This window comes from Motacilla alba, chromosome 9 (genome assembly GCF_015832195.1).
Source record: "Motacilla alba alba isolate MOTALB_02 chromosome 9, Motacilla_alba_V1.0_pri, whole genome shotgun sequence".
NCBI lineage: Eukaryota > Metazoa > Chordata > Aves > Passeriformes > Motacillidae > Motacilla > Motacilla alba.
The window spans coordinates 14,098,470-14,119,823 of NC_052024.1; the positions used below are offsets into that span (position 1 = coordinate 14,098,470).

At 46.7% G+C, this 21,354-nt stretch overlaps 1 protein-coding gene across 3 annotated transcripts in view; it reads left to right on the forward strand.

Annotated features, from left to right (window-relative positions):
• FGF12 (fibroblast growth factor 12) overlaps positions 1-21,354 on the forward strand; it is a 219,791-nt gene that overhangs the window by 108,236 nt on the left and 90,201 nt on the right. Inside the window, exon 1 of one of the 3 annotated variants that reach the window (XM_038145294.1) lies at positions 13,377-14,291. The exons of the other annotated variants lie outside the window; for them this stretch is intronic. Coding sequence (XP_038001222.1) covers positions 14,093-14,291 — 199 coding nt within the window. The 5' untranslated portion in view covers positions 13,377-14,092. Of the gene's footprint in view, positions 1-13,376; positions 14,292-21,354 lie in introns of those variants that run through there. 3 annotated transcript variants of the gene reach the window in all.

Sequence of the window (21,354 nt, forward strand, 5' to 3'; positions counted from 1 at the left end):
CATCTGTGTGAGCATGGGGAAAGCTGGGGCCCCTCCGTCAGCACCTCTTGCCTGCACTGCATGAAAAATCCCACTCTGAATTCCATCTGTCCCGCAGGGACGCGTGTCTTTGCAAGCTTTCCCTTGGGGAAGGCTCACAAAAGCAGTATCATCGCCCTGATTTCGTGGATGGAGGAGCCGGCAGTGTGGGGAGGAGGGTACACGCACCTGCGGTCACTTCGTGGTCTGGTGGCAGGCAAAGAGAAGTTGGTCAGGCTGGTGCTTTCTCTTGGCATTGAGGGTGATCTGCAGTGTTTGTGTCTCAAATGCTTCAGTGCTGTGCTTGTGAATCAAGCAGAAAGACTGCTTTAAAAGCAGGCAGTCTAGTTTTAGAGCTGGCATAATCATAATTCCTATACCACTAGGAGCAGGGGGGAGGAGCAGATAAAAATCAGAAAATTAGAATTTTTTTACAATAAAAGCCAAAGTGCTAGAAGCCAAAACTGTCATTGTAATGTGAGCTCTTTTTTGATAGTGTCCTATTACATCGTGTAAGAGGTTGAACACGCGCACAGATATCTTGGTTAGTAATTATCTGATTTGTGATATGTAGCTAATGTGAATTTGTTGTTCTGTACATTATGCAGCAGCAATTCATTTCTGAACAACATTAACTGGCACTATGGCAGTTCAGTGCAGAAATTACAGGCATAAACATATGTTTCACTTTGGCTGAGTAGTAGCTAAGTCAAGGCACCAGCCATCCGGGTCAGAGGAGATGTGGGGTGAAGAGCTGAGGGTACATCTGTTCCAAACTCACTCTGGCAACAGAATCCTCCTCTCCCAGATGATGCTGGGTATCCTCAAATTATCCAGCAAGGAGAAAAGATCTGTGCAGACAGATGTGGTTACCAGCTGGCCAGGGGACCCCACAAGTGGGAGCTGACATCCTCCCTATTCTGGAAGGAGTTTGTGGAGAGAAGTGTCTCTGCAGGCTGCACCAATCAATAGCAAAGATCTGCAGGAGTGGCTTTCAAATTAGATAAGCTTTGGAGCTGATGTCTGAATGATGGTAACAATATAAGCACTTAACTGAATGCACTCCTGTCACTGCATCCCTAACAACTCTTAGATAAGACCATTTGTATTTTATGGGATCTTATTTGCTTTCACTTTATTTAATGACACCACTAAATAAAAACACTCAATAATTGTTGTTGCTTACTTCAATTCATCAATTAAATGTACAAGGCTATTAGTATAGATATATTTTAAGATGGGTCAATTAGCAAAGGTTAAATAAAACACCCTACTGAATGTACATCAAATGTTTTCCCATTCTTACAATATTAAAAAGAGATTTTTGGAAAGACCAAAAGTATTAGTGCTACAGATCAGAGAAAAGGTCTCTTGGCTCATGCTGTTGCAGGCTATGTCACATAATTTTTTCACAAACGTGTACAAAAAGCCTCCTTGGAACAGAAGGAGCAGAATGAGAGCAGCAATGTGCCCACTGGTCCTGTTGGAAGTGTCTTGCTTCTCTGATTGCTAGAAACCATGTCTAATTTCTAGTCTAAATTTATTCTTGGACAGTTTCTACCCATTTCCTCTTGTGCCAGCATTGTCCTTCAGCTTATCTGTCCTCTGACGGCTGTTATTTATGCCCTGTTTACATTTCTTTCTGCCTGGGCAATGAAGATCTATGAAACATGTGCATTCTGCTTTAGTTTGTAGGCAGTTTCACTTTATTAATTGCTCTAGTGCCAGGGTTTCAAACAACACAAGGGAGCATCCTTTGTTTTAAGAAGAAAAGCTTTCATTGAGGCTGCACAATATTGTGAGCATATTTCCTGTTTGATCAAGGGTTTATGAATTCTCTATATGTTTTCAATTTTTATTTTCCCCATAAAATTGCAAAGCTGGGTCAATTTAAGCTGACGGAGTCCATATCAAATTATTAAATAAATAAAAAAAGGAAGAAGACTTTTCAGACTCTAAATTGTGCCAGGAGTCAAGGAAGAAAAGTGAGAGAATTCCAATAAATGCTGGAGCTATCCATGTGCAAATAATAATAAGGCTGGGAGTAGCATGTATCCTTTCTAAAACAAATGCCTTGTGTCTACCTCCTTTATGTCAGCTGGTTTTGTCAAGATGAGCTTTGCACGAGTCAGTCTGGCATATTTAACTGAGGTGAGGGCTGGTGCCTGCTGCACAGGGATTTCTTGCACACCCCACACGGAGCATTGGTAGTGTAAGGGGTGGATGGTGGAGCTTATAGGGAGATCCCTGGAGCATCAGTGAGATCTGGAAGTTTGTTTCATTTATGTAGACTTTGATAATCCCAGCTCACGTTCTTTTTGGCTCATGACAGCTAAGACTTGCTGATGAATAAGCAAGGACCTCAAAGTTATTGAAGGCAATGAAGTGTCCATGAATTATGCTCTTTCACAAGGACATGTTTGTGTTGCATATGCTCCTTTTACTGCTACTGTCTTCAAGCTTCTTTACCTGCATCTGTAATGAGGAGACAGACATTGCCCTGGTAGCTACAGATCTACACACTTAATTTCCTGAGTGCCCGACTTCATCAGTGCAGACTTAAAAGCAGCTCTGAGTCACTGCCCTGTCAAATCAGGTTTTTCATCTGAGGGCACCTTCTTGCACCCCATATTTTACAGCATTTGAGGTGGGCTGAAGTGGGTATTAGAGGTACTAGGAGTATCTAGTTTAGTACCTGAGTTTCTAGAAGTATCTACTGTAATGGACTGAAGAAATAATAGATTTGCTTCTTAACACTGAGAAAGGCAACATGTATTATTGGCATCTTTAGCAAACAGAAGGGTTCCCAAAGCCAAGCAAATGAGCGACACAGCTTGCATCAGGCTTCTGAAAATGAGTTAGGGGAGAGAGAGCATCCTTGCAACCAGATCAGAACTACCCTGCCCATAAGTCAAGCATAAGTCAACCCTCCTCCAGGCTGGAACTGCCCAGTATGTTTTGCTTCACTTCCTTTGTATGGGGAGGTTGCCCAGGAATACAGAGACTCTGGAGCTGGAACAGGGCCTCTGGAAGACAGAAGCACCAGTGAGGCCTAACTCTGCTGAAGAAGAGCTACCTTAAGAACTAGGCAGTTCCACGAAAATAATTTTGTACCTCCTTTTCCCTGGTGCAGAAAATCTGAGACTGTGAGAATATTAGGATTTCAGTCCCTTTGCTGCTCTGGCCCTCTTTCAAGACTGAAGGATGCTTTTTGGGCAGAAAATCCCAACATGCCTCTGCAGCTAATGGATAGCTGGTCATCTCTCCATGGAGTGCTGAGGATCTCTGTTGCCATATTGCTACCTGTACCCAGCACAAAGCCATGTTCTCCTTAATTACTGACAAAAATGTCTCTTCAGAAGCCTCCCAATAATTACTCAAGTACCACTTAAGTGGCTTTTAATTCAGGCTCCTCACCCCCACACGTGTGCATTTTCCAATTGCCAAGCAGAGCTAGTCTTATGTATAAGCGTCTGCCAAAAGAAAATGCTAATACCCTGCCCCCTGGTTTACACTACCTTGCATGAGCTTCAGTGAGCCCATAGCTTCTCAGGAGATGGTCTTTCCAACAGCCTAGAGAGGGAGCATTCAATCATAATGAAAGATGAAAGCTCTTATTGTGAGTTACCCTACATCTGACAGCACTTGGCAGTTCTACAGCATCTCTTGTTGGACTCCTGCTGGCTGCTTTGCCAGCTCCTCTCGTTAATGGAGGCTGCCCCTTTCCCCTGCGCTGGGGCAGGAGGGCCCATGGGCTCCTGTAAAAGCTCTGGGGCAGATGGCAAGAATGAGCCGTAGACATTGTGCTGGGTACCACAGCAGGCAGCTGACGCTGCCCATGGGATGGTGGGAGGGCAGCATTTCCAACTTTGCAGCCTTCTTTTGGGGGTAGAAAGGGAAGCTCAGGGGATCTTGTCCTCTCATGCTGTAGGACCCAGCAGCATTCAACAGGGGATGCTTTAGATCATGACTATATGGGTAAGCAGGGTCTGTTACCTGTTTCTGCATGACTCACAGAAGGCATTGCTCTCTCTGCTTAATTCCACTGTTACTGGGGTAGTCTCCAGACACCACGTCCAATTGGTGACCTGTTTGTAGCAGGCTCCAGCAGCCCTTTTGTGGAATATTTTTTCCTGATTATGATGGAGACCAAAGGAACACTAACTCTGTCCCTGAAGTGAGAAAAGGAATGTGCATGTGAAGGGAGAGGGCAGGCAAGCATGGCCAGAGAGGAAGAAAGAAATCACACTGTACAGGAATTCCTTGTCCAAGATAGAAGCTGTAGAGGGGTCATGAATAAAGGATATAAGGAAAAGGGGTTGCCCACGTCCAAAAGCTGTTCTTGCAAAGCCCTAGAAGAGCCATAGGAAGTGGTCAGAACAGCTATTGCGTCTTCTGCTTTAGGCACTTCAGGAGTTCAGCAGTCTGAGAGCAGAAAAGGCAGGAACTGTAATTCATGTCAGAGAGTCACATGTGAGTGGTACAGCCTGGGAGGCTGTGATGGATGCATCAAGGAGGAGTAGCCAAACAATCAGTAGAGGTGCTTTTTTCCCTCTTGAAAAATGCTACTTTTTCAAAACTGTGCAAGGGAGAAAGGAAATAGTCATTTCAGAAGAGCGTGTTGCACAGGGATTTCAGTGCCAAGTTTCATGCCACTGCTCTGCCTACTGCAAAAGCAGAGACTTAGTTTGAACAGTGGTGAAACCACCACTTCTAGCACATCAGTGTGCTTTCTTCTCTTCTGGCATTTCATAGTGAGCTCCAAAAGGTCTCATTTTCATTTCACATGGGGAAGAAACACAACTTTGAATGCAAGATTTTCTGCAGAGTAGATTTCTGTTCATCTTAGCTCTAATACCGACTGACACTGGGTGAGTGTCAGAAGCCAGGCAGAAGGGACCAGTTGTGATTATGAGTCTGGTCTCCATCATAAATCAGGACTGCACCAAGCAAGCCCATTAAGTTATGTGTGGCAGGCATAATCAATAGGGCAAGAAACTTGTAGCTAAGTGGGATTTAGATGTTAGAAGTAGCCTTTCCCAGCTGATGGTGGTAGAGAGCCGCATTCCTAAGGGAGCTGTGGATTTACAGTGCTGCAGGTGCCTGATCAGAGATCGGACCATCGGACAAGCCTTGTCAGTGATGATGAAGGTACTGCTGGCTCAGTACATGGGTGACTTCTCCAGGGTCCTTTGTACCCTGTGCCCTGTGATATCAGCTCATCTATTTTTGAAAGAAGTTGGCTCTTAGGGTGAAATGATAGCAAATCCATCACAACTCTTGCCATGTTGTTCTCTTGATGGATTACCTTTGATATTAACAATAAACATGAGCCTTGCCTTGACTTACAGCCTCCAGATTCCACTCTGACTTTGCTGGATTGAGACAGTCCCTCCTTTCAAAAATGTTCTTACTGAGAGGTGAGAGATTTATCAGCCAGGGCTAAGTTTGCCCTGTCATTTTCTTGCATAGTGAGGCTCTCAACCATTTGTCTTTTGTGGCCAGATTTTCAGCAACACCAAACTATTAGTGGCCATGGTATTAACAGGCTAAATACAGGCGAGTACCAAGAGCATTTTCAAGAGTGGTCCCATGTGAATCCCTGTAGATGTGCTATTACTGCAACCAAGAGAGACCAAACTGCTCATGTCTTTCACTATATCCATATTCTTTGTAGTCCTTAGACCATCTTTGTTCTGCCACTTCTGAAGTGTGGTAATCAGACTTCGTGACTTGTGGTACTGGCGTTTGCTGCACTGGTACAAATGTATTAGTACAAATTTGGTAAAATGAGCATTGCTCATTTTTCTCCCTAGTGCACCATGCATGTACACATGGGCTTGGGCTCTCCTAGCTGCAGTTCTGTGCAGAAATCTCCTCTTAGCTGTATCTCTCTCATGGTTCCAAATTCCCAGAGTCACTGCTTTCTGAGGAAGAAAATTGCCCAGTCTTGAAGTAATACAGACTGCACAATTTATCCCCAGAGATTTGATCTGGCTGTGTTAAAAGGAAACTTGTTTCTATGAACTCAGTTTCTGTGTCAGTTCAGTTTATTCTCTTCACTGGACTTACTGAGATCATTAATTACTACTGCATTAGTCTTTGTATCCTTGGCAAACTTAGATTTCCTTCCAGACCACTGATATCTTTATTGGTGTCTGGATTGCAGCAGCTCTCAGAGTCCAGGGAAAGAGGACATAGGATTTCATTTTGCTGGAGAGATAGAGGAGTTGATTTATTGCTGAAGAGGGAAATAAATTACAATGCAAATAGCAAGAGGTGTGCTTGTAAGCCAGGGGTTTGTGGGGGAAGCAATGCATTCACCCAGATCCTTTTTACCCAGCACTTTAGGTCATCAGGGGATGAGGGAGTCTTCAAACCTTGTCCTGGCTGCATGACAGCTGTAATCTGACATTTACTTTTAGTGTTGAATATGCTCTTGCAGTATGCAGGAGAAATAAGCAGGTTTTGTTGAGTAAGATGCAATCTGAATGCATGTAACTTCAGAGGCATCCTTAGGGCAGGATTAATGTCCCAGCACTCCTGGACTGCAGAACTGGATGGCGGTGGGAGTACCAGGTCTTGCCAGAGTTGCTGCTTTTCTTTTGAGCTCTCCAGACTGGAAGGATGCTTTGCTGAGTGGCAGAGCAGTGGGCTGCCCCAGTGAAGCATTGCTCAGCAGGATTTGAGATTTGACCTAGCTCAGGCTACAAATTCTGGGCTTGTGGATTTGGAGGCTGGATGAAGGGACAACAAAGTTTGGGTTTAGGGAACTTGCCATGGCTTCTTGAGGTCTGTCAGAATCCATTATGTGCAGATAGACAGGTTTACAGGTCTGGAGGAAGTTTGATATTTCTCTTGATAGCTTTCTCTCCCTCTTGACCTATGCCAGTGCTACAAAGGTGCAGTAAGGAGGTGGATGTCTTCAGTCTCCAAGCCTTGACCTGCTGTGGAGCAGATGGTCCCACAGCCAGTGCTGGAGGAGCACGATAGGGGTTTCACTCTCCCTCCCTCCTTTTCATCATTCTCAATCACATAATCGTGTTGGTTTGCCTCAGACAAGATCTAATCTGGAAGGATCTCTTTGACTTTCAGCAAAGTCAGCTTGATGGAAACTTTAAATTGAAAGACTTTCCCTGACACACTTGAAAATGGTTTTGGTTGAAATTGGTGTCTGGCTGCATGGTTACAACATGAGGAGTTTTCCTTCCTCCCAGGAAGAGGGAAAAGTTTGGGCAGCCTCTCAGACCTCCTGAGCCCAGGGGCTTGTGGGCCCTGGGCCTGCAGCTGCACTGTGGGGTTTCACTCCCCTCTCTACTCAGACCACACCTTCATGCAGGCAACATGTAGATCCAGTCACAACCATGTTCAGTGTCCATGGGACCTGGGCATCTCTGGCATTATTGAAACTGTAGGCCAAAATGGGCTACAGGTTGTCATCAAATAGGAGGTAGAGAAAACAGTGGGGATGGCTGACCTTTCCTAGGGAGAAGAGTAGGAATTGTCTTGTTCCTAAAAGCGCCGCTATCCTGAGGTGTGGGGGCTGAGTCTCTGCTCTACACAGAGGAGCATGACGTGTATGTATTCAGCCTTAGGCTCACAAGTGGGGTTGTTCAGTGGTGGCTATTCCACCTATTTCACTTCAAGCTTCTGCTCTGCATTGAAAGCACAAGGGATGTGGTCTTTTACTAACACACTGTGAATGCAGATGCAAGACCTGGAGTGAAATCTCAAGTCCACACTTTCTTTCATCTTCTGGGTTCCTATGGCTTAAGTCTATTAGACAGGCAGGCATAGGTGAAAAATCCCTAAGGAAGTGGATGGAGGGAGTTGCTGGGTGTTGGGAGAACCCCAGTGAGGAAGAGGAGGTAGAGGGAGGAAGAAGGGAAGATTGGCAGCTGTCCTGTCTTTTAAATTCTCCAGTACAGGCAAGAAGATGCTTGAGTTTTCTTTCCAGATGTGTAGTTGGGTGTTTGTAAGCCTGGAGCAGCTGGTTGTCTGTGTGCCAATGGCTCAGCAAGGGTGGGCTCTTGGCTCTGCCTTGCACAAGGTGACCTGCAAGCAGAGTGTCTATCCTTTCATTACTCCCTGATGAGAGATCCTTCAGCAAGGCCTCGTTCCTGCACTGCCCTTATGACTGAAGTGCTGTGTGGGAGCTGTCACTGGGCAGGTGTTTGCAGGCCCTTTCTCTTGGACTCCTGCCACTTAGGAAGCCACAACTGAAGTGTATCACTGCAAGGACAGCAGCTTTTCGTGTCCTGATCCCATTGGGGAAGGCAATGACAGAATGGTTGATGAACAGGACTATTGGGCTGAGGTGATAAAAACAGATTTGCAATAAGCCCACCTTGAACAAGCCCCAGGTCTGGTTCTGGCATGTGGGACAGGCACTGAGATGTCTGCAGGGAGGTCTATATGTGGGAACAGTTTGAGATGCTCCCTGCTACTGCTCCTTTTCAGGCTTCATTTCAGGGAAATGGTCCCAGCAGGTGCTTCCAGAACCCTGGAGACAAAAGTCTATTCATCCATCCAGGAAGCTTCTTGAAGAAAAATGCTTTACAACACTTTCATTTCTAGATAGCCACAGTTCCTTTCAGTGAGGTGAAGCTTTCTTGTGTTGCCCTGCCTCCACCTCATATAGGCAACCAGTCAACAAGGAGAAATAAAAGCTTCTGCTAAGTAGAAAACCTTCTCTTAAAAAGGAAAAAAAAAAAAAAAAAAAAAGTGAATGTATAAAATCCTAGTAGAATTGTTTCTTTTTCTGGGCGGCAGTTGATTTTGTCATTTTGGTAGTGCTTGTGGCCTGCTTTTTGTAACAGTGGTTTCATTCTGCAGTGTGCCAGCTGTGTACCTGCCCCTCACTTCAACACCTAGACAGGCCCAGCTTCTCCCCAGACTGGAGCTGGATTGAAAGACACCAGCTAAACTAATAAATCTTGTGATGAGTTGCAAATTTTGTTTAATTGAATCTTTGAAGGCAAAAAGGGGAGTGAAGGGCCCATTAAATGAATTATTTCAATATAGCAATCAGGTGATGCAGGATTTTTTGTGTTTATTAAAAGGCCAAGTCAGCTCTAAGCTCAGCTGTGTGAGAACAGCCCAGAAAGCCGGCCAGTTCTTTTACTCTGCTGCTGTTTAAGGGCCAGATCTCTCTCCCTGAATAGCATATTTAAAGTGGCCATGTGAATTTTTATTAGGCATCCAAACATAGATACAAACTCATGCATTGTAAACAGAATTACCCTGCACGGAAGCCGAGCAAAATGCAGTAAGGCCTTGTCTTTTCTTTATCAGGTTACCCAGGCATGTTTTTTTTTTTTCAAAAAGTCCGCCCACGCAGAGAGACTGGGGAATGCCAAAGCTGCATAAATTTTAATTATGCTAGACATGCAACAAGGGGCTACCTTGTAAAGAATAAAGTTAATAAAACATGGATATGGGCTTAATTCTGCTTAATAAGCAGCTCTGGCAATGCACATTTTAGATGTAATTTACACAGCGTGGAAATTTGGTACAATTCTTAAGAGGTGTCTGCATGCAGACTTTCAAACTCAACAGTGCCTTCCTATTGGAAGAGATTTGTTGCTATGCTGCTGTAAAATGGTGAATTAGGCCATTCATAATTATTGGCCAGAGATGGGAGTCTTTCTTTTTTTTTTCCCATTCAACTACAGCAACATGCACACACATTTTAAAGTGGTATTAAATGTAAATCTCTTCCTTAATTTTCATGTATGCATTTTCAGTAGCTCTGCAGATAAAATAGCAAAAAACCTGCATATGTTTGTATCTGTAGTTAGCTCTATATGTACAGAATTAGTAAAGCAGAGATGTGCCTAATGACTGAATCTACAGAACACAGCCCATGGCTTTTGAAGGCTCTATGAAAAATAAACAGGATATTCTGTTAGCAGCCCTGCGGGAATTATTGCACTTCACTAAGGAAAGATGCCAATAACCTCCGTTTTGACCTAGATAGATCATTCTGTTTAGGAAGGTAAGGGAATGCAATTCTAGATCTCTTCTCTGCTCAAGTCACCAAACCCCTGAAATTCAGCCAGGCCTTCATTTTAAACCTCAGCACTAAGGACAGAGGAGTTTATTTATCAAGAGAGTGAAGCCTCAAAAATGGTAGTGCCTTGAAATATTGGTATTGGTCATGCAGAGGCTCCTGTATGTTTGAGGTGGGATTATTTAGTGAGCACAGTGAGTCTGATCCTTCAACAGCCACATGGAGTCTGACCCCTCTGCCTGTTCCTCTGTGCCAGATGGGGTCTTTCTCCACAAACTGCAGGAAGAGCACTGGCATATCTCTCCAATGTCATTAAAACGGTCTGTCTTGATTACTTATGAGTTGGTGCTACTCTGCATTCCGTTTTTCATAGGGTGCATGGTGCAGCTTTGCAGACTGGTACTGAAGTGAGGAGGAAGCCCAGAGAGAAGGGGCATGTCAGAAAAATTGCCATAATAACTATATAATATATATATTATTTTATATAAAAATATGTTTTAAAATCATGTTCCTTAAGGAAAAATGCCATATTGGCCCAGTTTGTTCAATTCAGCTTCCATTGGTAGTAATGAGGAAGGCAGCCTATGAATCTCACAGGGGCTAGTTGGTTTGGAACAGTGTAGGCTGCACAACCCTCAAAGAGGAGTAGCTGACACAGATGAAAATGGAAGATGTTTTGAGCCCTGTTTACCCAAATGGAAGTTGAAGGAGAGAACTTTCACTGTTGGAGATGAAAGCACATGTAGGCTTTTCTGTTTCACTTGGCAGCCCACCAAAGGTAATGTTTCACTGGTGAGAATGACAGTGCAGGAGCATGGTGAGACTGGCCTTCCATTCTCTGTCTCAAGACCACTCTGGGCTTCCTTGGTGTTTATAAAAGCTTGGGCTCTTCAGAAAGTTTTGTGAAGCTGGGGCATGATTTGACCCGTGCAGATGTACATGTCAGTAATATCACCAGGAGCTCCTGGCACAGTGCCCGTGTTCAGAACCAAACCCCGTGGACTGCTTGGCCATCTGTAGATAAAGGCAGACCTGCATGTTGGCAAATGCAACACTACATTCAATTTCACAAGCTTTGGCTTAATTTAATTCGGTCACTGCAGAAGCAGGAAAGACCTGGGAGAAGCCTTTCTTCCTAAGAGTTGCAGCAACTCTCTTTTCAGATCCACAAATCATCAAGAAAAAAATGTACTGTGACCGACTTTATCACTGATTAGGATCATTTTTAAGTGCAGAGCTGCTGCTCTGAGTTTACAGCTACACAACAAAACAAATTAGTTGCACATCAAAATAACTGGAACTTATCTAATGTGGGGTGGATAAACTGGCATTTTTTCGCCAGACTTGAACACTACAGGCAACAAAATATATATAGATGGAAAATCTCTTTCTTGAGAAGATATGAAGATATGCTCACATCCTTTGAAGATGAAGCTTTGGATAATTCACTGGCATTTCAGACGGTGATTCTCTGATTGCAAACAGCTTTCTTTAGGCCATGCCTGTACCTTGTACTGCAATAATTCTTTGATGTCAAGTGAAATAATCCGATAGAGAAAATTAAAATCTGAAGCATTTTAGCTACAGGAAAGTGAAGAAAAATCTTTATTGATTGGGATGGTGAAATCTGCTCAAAAAAAGTTGGCAGTAGTTAAAAAGAGATCAACAGCCTGGAGAACCTGATTCCACCTTGTTTTGGTATGCATAGAGACTAAGAGTAAAAATTAGGAATTAATGCCAGAGTTTAGTTAATCATTATGGACATAGTGGGTGGTTGTTTCAGTTGTCTTTTCCCTCCAATACATTAAAATAATTTAGAGCTGAAGTCTAGAGGTGAAGAATTCAGAAAATTTTTAGAACTTAAACGTGAAACAGTTAAAAAGATTATTTGGATAAATCTGGTAATTCCTAGGCCGTGTCACCAGCTGGTCTAAAATGCTCTTGTCAGCTGGAAACATGCATCACTCGTACACCTTCAGGACTGGCTTAATCCTGTCCTGCCATTGTTACTCGCCAAAGTGTAGCAGTGTCCTCTCTTCCCAGCCGAGATCCCCTCTCCCTCCACCCCGACGCCTGAGCGCTCCCCGCGGTGTCCTGCTGGTCACCTAACTAACCCGGTAGCTACCACCGCTACCTGTTACTTTAACCTGAAATCCGGAGAGCACCGTCCTGGTGCAGCAGCAGTTACTTCTCTGGATAACCAGAGATGTATCTCCACCTTCAGTTTTTTTCGGTGCAGTTTTGTGGCTGGAGACATGCGGGAGCCGGCCCAGCACCTGCTGATGGCGATGTGTGGTGGGACCGCGGTGGCCGGGGGCAGCCCAGCAGTGTCCTCCGCCGCTGGACCCGCTCGCACGCTCCCCGGCCGAGGAAGCGGCCCCCGGCAGAGCCGCCCTCGGGATGCCAGGGTTGTCCTCTCTGCTTCCACGGAGAAGCAGGGAAAGCCGCGGACACGCTCGGCTGCCGAGGCTGGGTGCTCGGGCGTCGGCAGCAGTGGCCAGATAGGCAGCCGGGGTGGCTGCACGAGTGGCAGGCGGCTCCGCCGGGAGGGCTGCGGTCCCGGGGAAGCCCGGCTGCCGGCGGGGGTGGCGGGTCTGCCCGGGCGGAGGGGCAGAGCCGCCGCGGAGCTGCAATTGCCTCGCTTTGCCTGCGCGATATTTCTCATCCAAACCTCGATCACGTAGGATTGCGTAGAAGAGGGCGAGCGGGAGCAGCTGCAATTCTCTCTGAGCCCGAAGCCCGGAGCCCGGCTCCTGCCCGGCCGCCGCGGGGCTGCGGGGCTCCCCGCCGCCTTGGCAACAGCCCTGCGCAGCGTGGGCGTCCGGGGGGGCTTCCCCGGCCCCTCCCTCCCCCTCCTCCCCCCTCTCCTCGCCTCCCCCCTCCCGGCTCGGGCAGGAGGATGCAGGCGGGAAGCGGGCGCGGCTCGGCTCCTCCTCGCCCCGCCGCCGTCGGGCGGCACCGCGGAGCATCCTGAGCCCCGCACGGAGCAGCAGCAGCAGTGGCAGCCGCACCCCCCCGCCCTTCTCCTCCTCCACCTCCTTCCCGCCTTGCATCGCTCCTCCCGCCGCCGTCCCCGCCGCGGCAGCCGGGCCCGGGGCCGCCCCGGTGCCGAGTGCTCGGCGGCCGCCCGGTCGGCCGGACGATGTGGGTTGCTGCCGTCGGGGAGAGCCGGTGCCGGGGCAGAGGCGACGAGCAGGGCAGGAGAAGCTGCGCCAGCCATGGCGCTGTGAGCCCGGGGCGCCGAGCTGCGGCGATGTGAGCCCGCACTCGCGGCCGGGCGCTTCTTTTTTTTTTTTTTTTTTTTTTTTTTTTTTTTTTTTTTTTTTTTTTTTAAGAATTTAATTTTTTCCTCTTCTTTTTAATTTGTTTGTTGGCCTGCTGCTTTTTCCCGTGGCTGCTTTTTCCTTCCCCTCCCGCCCTCTCTGAGAGCAGAGTGGGTAGGGGGGGAGAGGAGAAAGAGGAGGAGTGCGAACAGAAATGCAGCGCGGCTCTCCCTGAGCCCGGCCGCGGAACCGCGTCCATGTGCGCGCCCTGCCGCGCAGCGCCTCGGAGCCACCGCGCCGGGGCCGGGGCTGCCCGCGGCCCGAGGGGTCTCTGACTCACCCCACAGCCCCTCGCCGGAGGGCGGCCGGAGGGAGGAAGCGCCGCCGCCTGCGCCCGGGCGGAGCGGAGCGGCACCGCGCCGCAGGGACCCGCGGATCCTCCGCGTCCCCTTATCCTTTGGACATAGCGGACCTTCGCCAGCGGGGCGGCCGCTCCCGGATCTACGCGGAGCTATCAGCCCGGCCGGGGGTCTCGCCGACGGCCGCCCGCGCCGGGATTTGCGCTCGCCGGGGACAGACCCATGGGCGGCGGGGTCCGGCGTCCAGCCATGGTTGTTAGCCCGGGCGCCCTGCTCCGCCTGGCCGGCTGAGCCCTCCCCGGCGCCGGGACTCGGGGCTGCAGCGCGTTAAGCGGGTCGTTCCCGTCCCCGGTCCCCGCGGGGCGCGGCGGCGGCTCGGCCCCAGCGCGCCCGGGCGGCGCACCCCGGAGCGGAGCGGCGCGGGGGGCCCATGAGCGGCGATGGCAGCGGCTATCGCCAGCTCGCTGATCCGGCAGAAGCGGCAAGCGAGGGAGTCCAACAGCGACCGGGTGTCCGCCTCCAAGCGCCGCTCCAGCCCCAGCAAGGACGGGCGCTCCCTATGCGAGAGGCATGTCCTGGGGGTCTTCAGCAAAGTGCGCTTCTGCAGCGGCAGGAAAAGGCCGGTGAGGAGGAGACCGGGTGAGTACGGCGGGCCGGGACCGTGGGAACCCGCTTCGCAGGCAGGGCAGCCCCGGAACCGCCGGGATGGCTGCCCCGGGGCGCTCCCGGCACCGCCGGCTACCGGCTGGAGACGAGGCTTGCTCCGAGCTGAACTTTGGCCTGGGTCCTGGCAGATCTCCTCCCCTGGTCTGATGGGATGGATGGGCAGTGACCTGCTGCCAGCATCCCTTCACGACTGTCTGAAGCGTGAGCCCAGAGGGTCCTCTGGCAAGAGTGGCCCAGCGGTTTCATCTGTCGAAGCTTCACCCAGAATTGTATTTTTCCACTTCCTCGTAGATAAGTTTTTAAAATTGTCTCTCATTTTCCACATGGAGACGAGGAAATTGATAAACTGAGAATCAGTTAAAATTGTGGCTATTTGATTACTAAATCCATCAAGTGCTACTTCAAGAGCTGAGTTGTACAGGGAATTTCATTAGCTTGGTAAGCTTTCTTGATGGCAGCTGTCTGACAGTTTCACCTGATACTGAGTTTGTGAGAACCTAGAAATGCTCTTTAGGGCAGTCCTGTTTTGTCTTCTTTCTTTTTATACTTTTATCCTTGTGTGTGCTCAGTCTTGGTTCCTTGTGAAGAACTTCACCCTAGTGTACACCCTTGTGCTCACATTCCCACGATGAAGTCCCACCACCCACAGTTTCAGTTCTGAGCATTTCTGTGGGCTCTCAGCTGTCCTTGGTAGGTGTGAGAACTCAGCACCTGGCAAGAATAGGCCCTCCATAATTTCTGAGTGGAATTATGGTTTATGTCTTGCTTTATTTTTTTACTGCTATAAGTCACCATTACAGAAAGAAAGCAGAGATTGGTTTGAGAAGCTGCTGTGAAGATGTATTTTTCCCCCATGTTTTCCATGAACATTAGTACTATGTTTGTTGATCAGTCTCCTCATGAAGCCCCTTCTCCACAGCTGAGGTCTGTTGGTAATGACTCTCCAAGGTGTCGGGGGTAGCCAAGGCTGCTCTTCTTGTCTGTAGACTGATGTACATGACCTGGACTCATCTGAGCGAGGGAAGGAAATGGGACAAAGCCTCTCACCATAGAAGGCCATTTCTGTCAGCACTGCTGTCAGACTAAGGGGAAAGAATATTTACTCTGGATTGCTGTCAGCGCTCCAAATTCACAGGCTGTGAGGCAGGGACCATACTTAGTTACAAGAATGTTTGAAGACTCAATGCATGGGTTAGGCTATGCAAACCCGTTTCTTTATGGTCTACTTTAAAGCAGGTATCACAAGAGGCTGTAAAATACTTAAAATATAGTGTGACTTGAAATATTCAAAGAGGAGAAGTTGCCCACAGTTTTTTTCCTACTCAAGTTATGATGAGTGGTGGCTTGCTGGACTATCCTACATATTAATTAATCTGGGAGCCAAGACCAGAACACGGCTCTTGCCCAAAAAATGGTGGCATTTCGTCTTGGGAATCACTCTTTGCAGGATCAAGAATGGGAACTGGGAATCTTACTGATGTAATTTTTTTATATTCTTCTTTCCTCTCCATCTTAATCTGCAATTAAATGCAGTCTCCTAAGCATTGGAAGGGCTGGGAAGTGTAGATCTGTTAGCTAGATTTCAAGATGCTTTGTCTTATAAAAGTTTTAGTGACTTCCAGCAGGATGTGGTTGGGAAGGCTTTCTATTGGTCCTACCCCAGTGCTCCCAGCTACATAGGTCCAATTCTGCTTCCTTGGACTCAGTAAATGCCTGTGAATAATTGATGAATTTTAAGAATTCCCTCAGCTTTCTTGGATGTTTGTGCTGAGGAACATTTTTGATAACTTACAGGCAAGAGTGATTTTAGGGAATCTTTTTATTGACTTAGAAGGAGGATCAGTGCTACTCAGTGTTGTAAAAATAGAGCTGCTCAATCTTCAGAGCTGTCAGTCAGTCACTTGTAACCAGTACTGTATTCATTTTATAAAATCAAAGAACGAGAGCAATTAAGTTGCTATGAAAAAAATCTTAAGTGTCTTTTCCTAGGCTCTGGGTCTGCTTTAGTTCCCTGCATCCATCTTTTAACTAGGGATTCATTTCACTGATACATTGTATTCCTGGTCTTGGGCACTCAGAAGGCAGCGAGCTACGGAGAGTCTGCTGCTCGCATTGTTTATTCAGGGGAGTGTATTGTGCCCAGATAATTTGCTCATTTCAGAATCCAGTTTCTGCACAGAAAATGACATGCAAATGAATTGAAAGTGGTTTAAAGAAATGTGCATACATTGTGCAGTGACCCACAACCCCAGTGATTATGTGTACTTAACGATATGCTGGTTCAGTAGTTTGCAAGTCACTGAAGGGAATGAGAGAAACACCCTTACTCAAGAGGTACAGTTGTATTTGGAGATGATACAGTGCTAGGGGATCTCTCCTTACCTTTTTAAACATGACCTTGTCCTATGACTGTGGGGAGTAACTGTCAAAGTACTTTGAATTTACAGAGTGGTTTTCACCTATAGCACTCAACAAGCTCTACCAAATGGAGAGGATTCTTCCTGTTTTACAGAAGGTGAGACCAACTCCAGCTATGGAGCAGCAGACTCTCTGTACCTGACACAGAGACCTAATTCCCAATGCTGGGACCAGCAAGCCACACTTTGGGCCCTGCTGCCGCTGAGCTCGGGATGCAGCAGTGGTGATCGAGCTGTAGCTTGCACATTACACAGATACAACTCTGCTGGAGGTTCATGTTCCCTTTGCTCTTTGCTTCTGTAAAGTAACTGTGTGAGCTTACATTGATTAAGTAAGCTGTTTAATACATGTTTTAATATGTGACTCAAACAGTGCTGTAACTAAAGTATTCAGTAAAGGCGTGGGTGAGCAGAGTTACTTGGCACTGGTTGGCACCTTGTGCTCCACTTTGCAGCCTGTGTGAAGTGAGAGTGACATACTCCTGCTCTCGTATGGGAAGGGAGAATTTGCACCCTGGAGCAGTTGAGTCTCGCATGCTGGGCATGAGTAGTCAGAGGTTTTGGCAAGCTATGGGGAACCAGATCTATGCAGGGATATCTTGTATAATCAAAGCTATCTGCTCCTGGGGAAAACAGACTGCAGAAACATCTCATTTGTTGGTTGCAATAGGGACTGTGTTGTAAAATGAGAACTAATTTTGTCTGTCTTTTCAATGGGCAAAGACAGCTGTCTCACATGCACACTGTGTTCTTTTAGAGCTCTTGGATGTGTTTTGCTCCAAGATGACTTACTAGTTTAAGATAGGCCAAATAAGGACACTGAGTGTTGTGGACTAAACTGAACATTTGGACACATGGGCTTAATCCCATTATTGTGAGTTAATGCAGGTCATTTTGCTGCAATTGTGCATCCATAAATTATATATTTTGCTCTGAACCATAGTGACTTGATGAAGGATTTAAAAGAAATTATTGTATGGCATGGCTTGTCAGTGCAGGTTCAAGAGGTGGATTCTTCCTCAGGGACTGATGGATCCAGGAGTTGAATGCAGGAGATGAGACAAGGAGCTCTCTCCGTATGACTTCCCTGCCAACAAAGAGATGAACCAAATACTTTCATCCCCTTGTGTCTGAATTAAAGCATCCAAGCATGTCCCCTCTTCCGCTGTTTTACAGCAGTCTGAAAAGCCTGGGATGGTGAGTTCAGTTTGTTTGTGAAAGCTGTCACTGTTGCTTCACCAGCCATCTTCTCAAGCAGAGCTCACCCCAGAGAGCTGGGGTAGAGGTGGCCTTCCATCATACCGTGGCCACTGAACAGCAAAGCTGAGCAGTTTGGCAGCCTTGCACCAAGGGAAACAGGCTAGAGCATCAGGCACAATATCTGTGGGGATTGCTAGAAATTTTATCCAAGTGAAGCCCAGTGAAAGGGTGTTATTACTTGGGATAATCATGTTTGAATTGAGGCAGCTTTGGGTCAGGCGATGCCAGGCACTGTGTAGTATTGTCTCAGTCCCCTCAGATGTTGCTTTTATAGGTGAGTTACCAGCTCAGAATGCAGAACTCATTTTCAAACAGGTTTTTCACCCCAGGGGAAAAAAAATTACATTTTTTAAATTCCTTTTTTCCCCTGTCTGGTACATATTTTGTGCTCTTCTAGGGAAAGATGCTTTTCCTTAAGGATATATAAAGGCTTCTTCCAAAGTGAAGGAAATTGCTTGCACATAGGAAAAAAGCAGTAACTTAAACCATGTTTTCCATTTGCTGTATTTCTCATTTTGAATAATAAATAGAGATTTGGAACTTAAAATATATGGATGTAGATATTTTTGCAGCAGTATAAGTAAAATATAAGGGCAACTTTAGTTGAAGGACATAGAAGGACTTTGTTCATTCGGAGATTCATTTAAAGCATTTGAGAAGTCTGTCATCTGCAAGCTGTTAAATTCCCCGACTTAAATCCTAAAGTCCTTTCTGATTTCGTTCAGGGTGAAAATGATGATTGAAGCTCAGGGTAAAAACCACCTTTTTAGCTCATAGACCTTGCCTGCTTTTGTGGAGTGGTGCATCTCAGAACAGCTGTAATACCTGCCCAACCTGTGGAATTTGTCCACTTTGTTGCTACTGTCCGAATGCTGGCTGCATTACCCAGGGCATAGCTGCTCCCTGCAGGAGAGAATTCCACCTGGATCCCAGCCCTTCTCTGTGTGTCCATGCGTGTCTGGGTGTGTGCCCAGCCACGAGGGTCCATCACATTCTTCTGCCTGCTCCTCTGAAGAATTTGGTGCTGTTTTCTCTAAGAAGTGGCTGACAGGAATGGAAATGGCTGGAAATGTGACATCACGTGGACAGCAAGAGCCCGTAGAAGTACTAGCTGAGATAAGCGCATGATGCCAAGTCTCCAGCCAGATATGAACCTGGATAACACTAAGGGGAAGGGTACAGCCCTGAGGGCATGAGTCCTCCTTGGTAGGGCAGTGCTGTAAGCTCCTTCTGCACCACCCATGCTAATGAATGCCAACATAACCGGGAGGGAGGAAGAGGCTCCCTCCTGCTGATGGCAGCTCGGCTGATGGGTTTCTTTTTACCCAGCTGATCCCTGGGGGTGGTATCGCATGCATTCGTGACTTGCAGATGTGGTGGATGTCACGGTGCGTGGCTGTGCTCCGTTACTGGGGGTCAGATAGCGACTCTGAGCTCTCAGTGCCTAAAATCTGGGGAAGAGCTGCAGGTTCCTGGCTTTCTCCAGAGCATGGAAAACTGAGCTGCCAGCCTGCTTCTCAGCACAGCTTATGGGCGAGCATGTCAGTCAGTAAGCCGCTTCGTACTAGTTCTGGACTGAGTATGGTTGATGCCAAGAAAATCTGTGGAAGTTATCCAAGCTCTGAGAGGGATGGATATCTTCTGTCCCCATGGCCTCAGGGGCAGCTGTGCTTGTGAGAGCAGTGGAAATTGTTAGCCAGCAGAGGCTCACCATTAGATCAATACAAATGATTGATTCCTCCGTCACCAGCCAAATGGGAGAGTCAGGGCAAAAAGTGGTTTGTGAGTGAATATTTCCCTTCACCATAAAAGATCCTTATAAATCAATTTATCGTTGACTGATACAACTGTTGGGGAGTTTTTTTTTGGGGGGGTAACAGTGCAGTTTAATTTAGAATATTCCAATATGTGTATTTTTCTTTAACTTTCAGGTATTCTTCTAAATGAAATGTTCCTTTGAAATATAAACCCAAAAGCTTGAGTTCCAAAAAAATACCAAAATGGAGACAAGGTTTTCTTTCTTCCTTACTTCCTTTGCTGAATTCAGTACAAATTTAGAATAATTCCAGTAGGCCAGATACTTCATATTTTAACAGAAAAATTACATATTAAGCAAAACAATCATCAGCTTGACTTGGGCAGTGAGGAGACAGAGCTGCGATGGGAGCAGATGAGGCTGTTTGAGAGAAAAACATAATCACAAGTCTCACTGTGGTGGGGAGCAATTGCAAATGCAGTTGGGCTTATCTTCTTTCCTTCCTTCCCCTCCCCAAAAAGGACTACCATGAACCACAGTGGCCAGGTAGGTGTTTGTTTCATCCTCATTTGTCTCATTTGATCTATCCTTCTGAACAGTCATGTGCATATTACTTCTGAGATTTTTCTGCTTCTGCACAGTTGAAACCAAACTGTGATTTGATATTAAAATCAAAGGAAGAATTTTATCAAGCAAAACATGTAAGAGATTGACATCCCTTTCATATTTGCAAGCTCCATGGCTTGACAGAAGGTGACCAAGAACATAGACAAGAACAGGTCAGAGAAAGCAGCTCCAAAGAACTAACTTTTAAATAAAGACTAATCGTTGAATACAGATACATTTCCATATGTTCTGTCATAGTGTCATTGCCACGACTACATTATTGTTGTGTCTTGATCTTGGAAATGTCTTGAGAAATGACCTGTACTGAAGTCATCTCCTCCGTGCCTGGGCTGTACTTGCTGCAGTCTGTTGGGGAGCAGTACCTTCGTACTCTGTTCTCCTGTTTAATTAACATGGTTCATCTCTATTCCCCAGCTAACACAAGAGTCTTCATGTTAATGTATTATCCTTTTTGAGCATGGAGTAAGCTACTACATCTATTTTATCTTTGCCCTCTTCTGACATGTAGCAGAATCCTGGAATAACTCAGCCTTTCCAGAGGCTGGTTTTACTTTGCATCTCTATTAGAAGCTGTAGGAGAGCCATGGACCCACTCATGGGTGCCTCTCATCCAGCTTGCAGGAACTGGGGTTTTGTGCTTTGAGGGAGTAAGTGCGGAGACTGAGTTGGTGCAGCATGGTCACAGGGCTGTAGGGCCACAGCTTCTTAACAGTACCTCTGAAAATAGCAGCTACAACACATTTCTAAAATGGTAAAGCAGAAGGCATCTTTCTTGAGAGCTGTGGAACACGACTGTGGGATTCACTGTTCAGGCAGACCACTCACTTGGCTTTTCCAGCCCCCACGCTGCAGCTCAGACAAGTAACTGTGCTTGTTCCTAGCACTGAAATGAGGCTTTCAGACACTCTGATGGAGCTTATGTGGCTGCTGAGAAAATGCACCTGGATGCAACCTGGCACTTGTCAAACACCTCTTC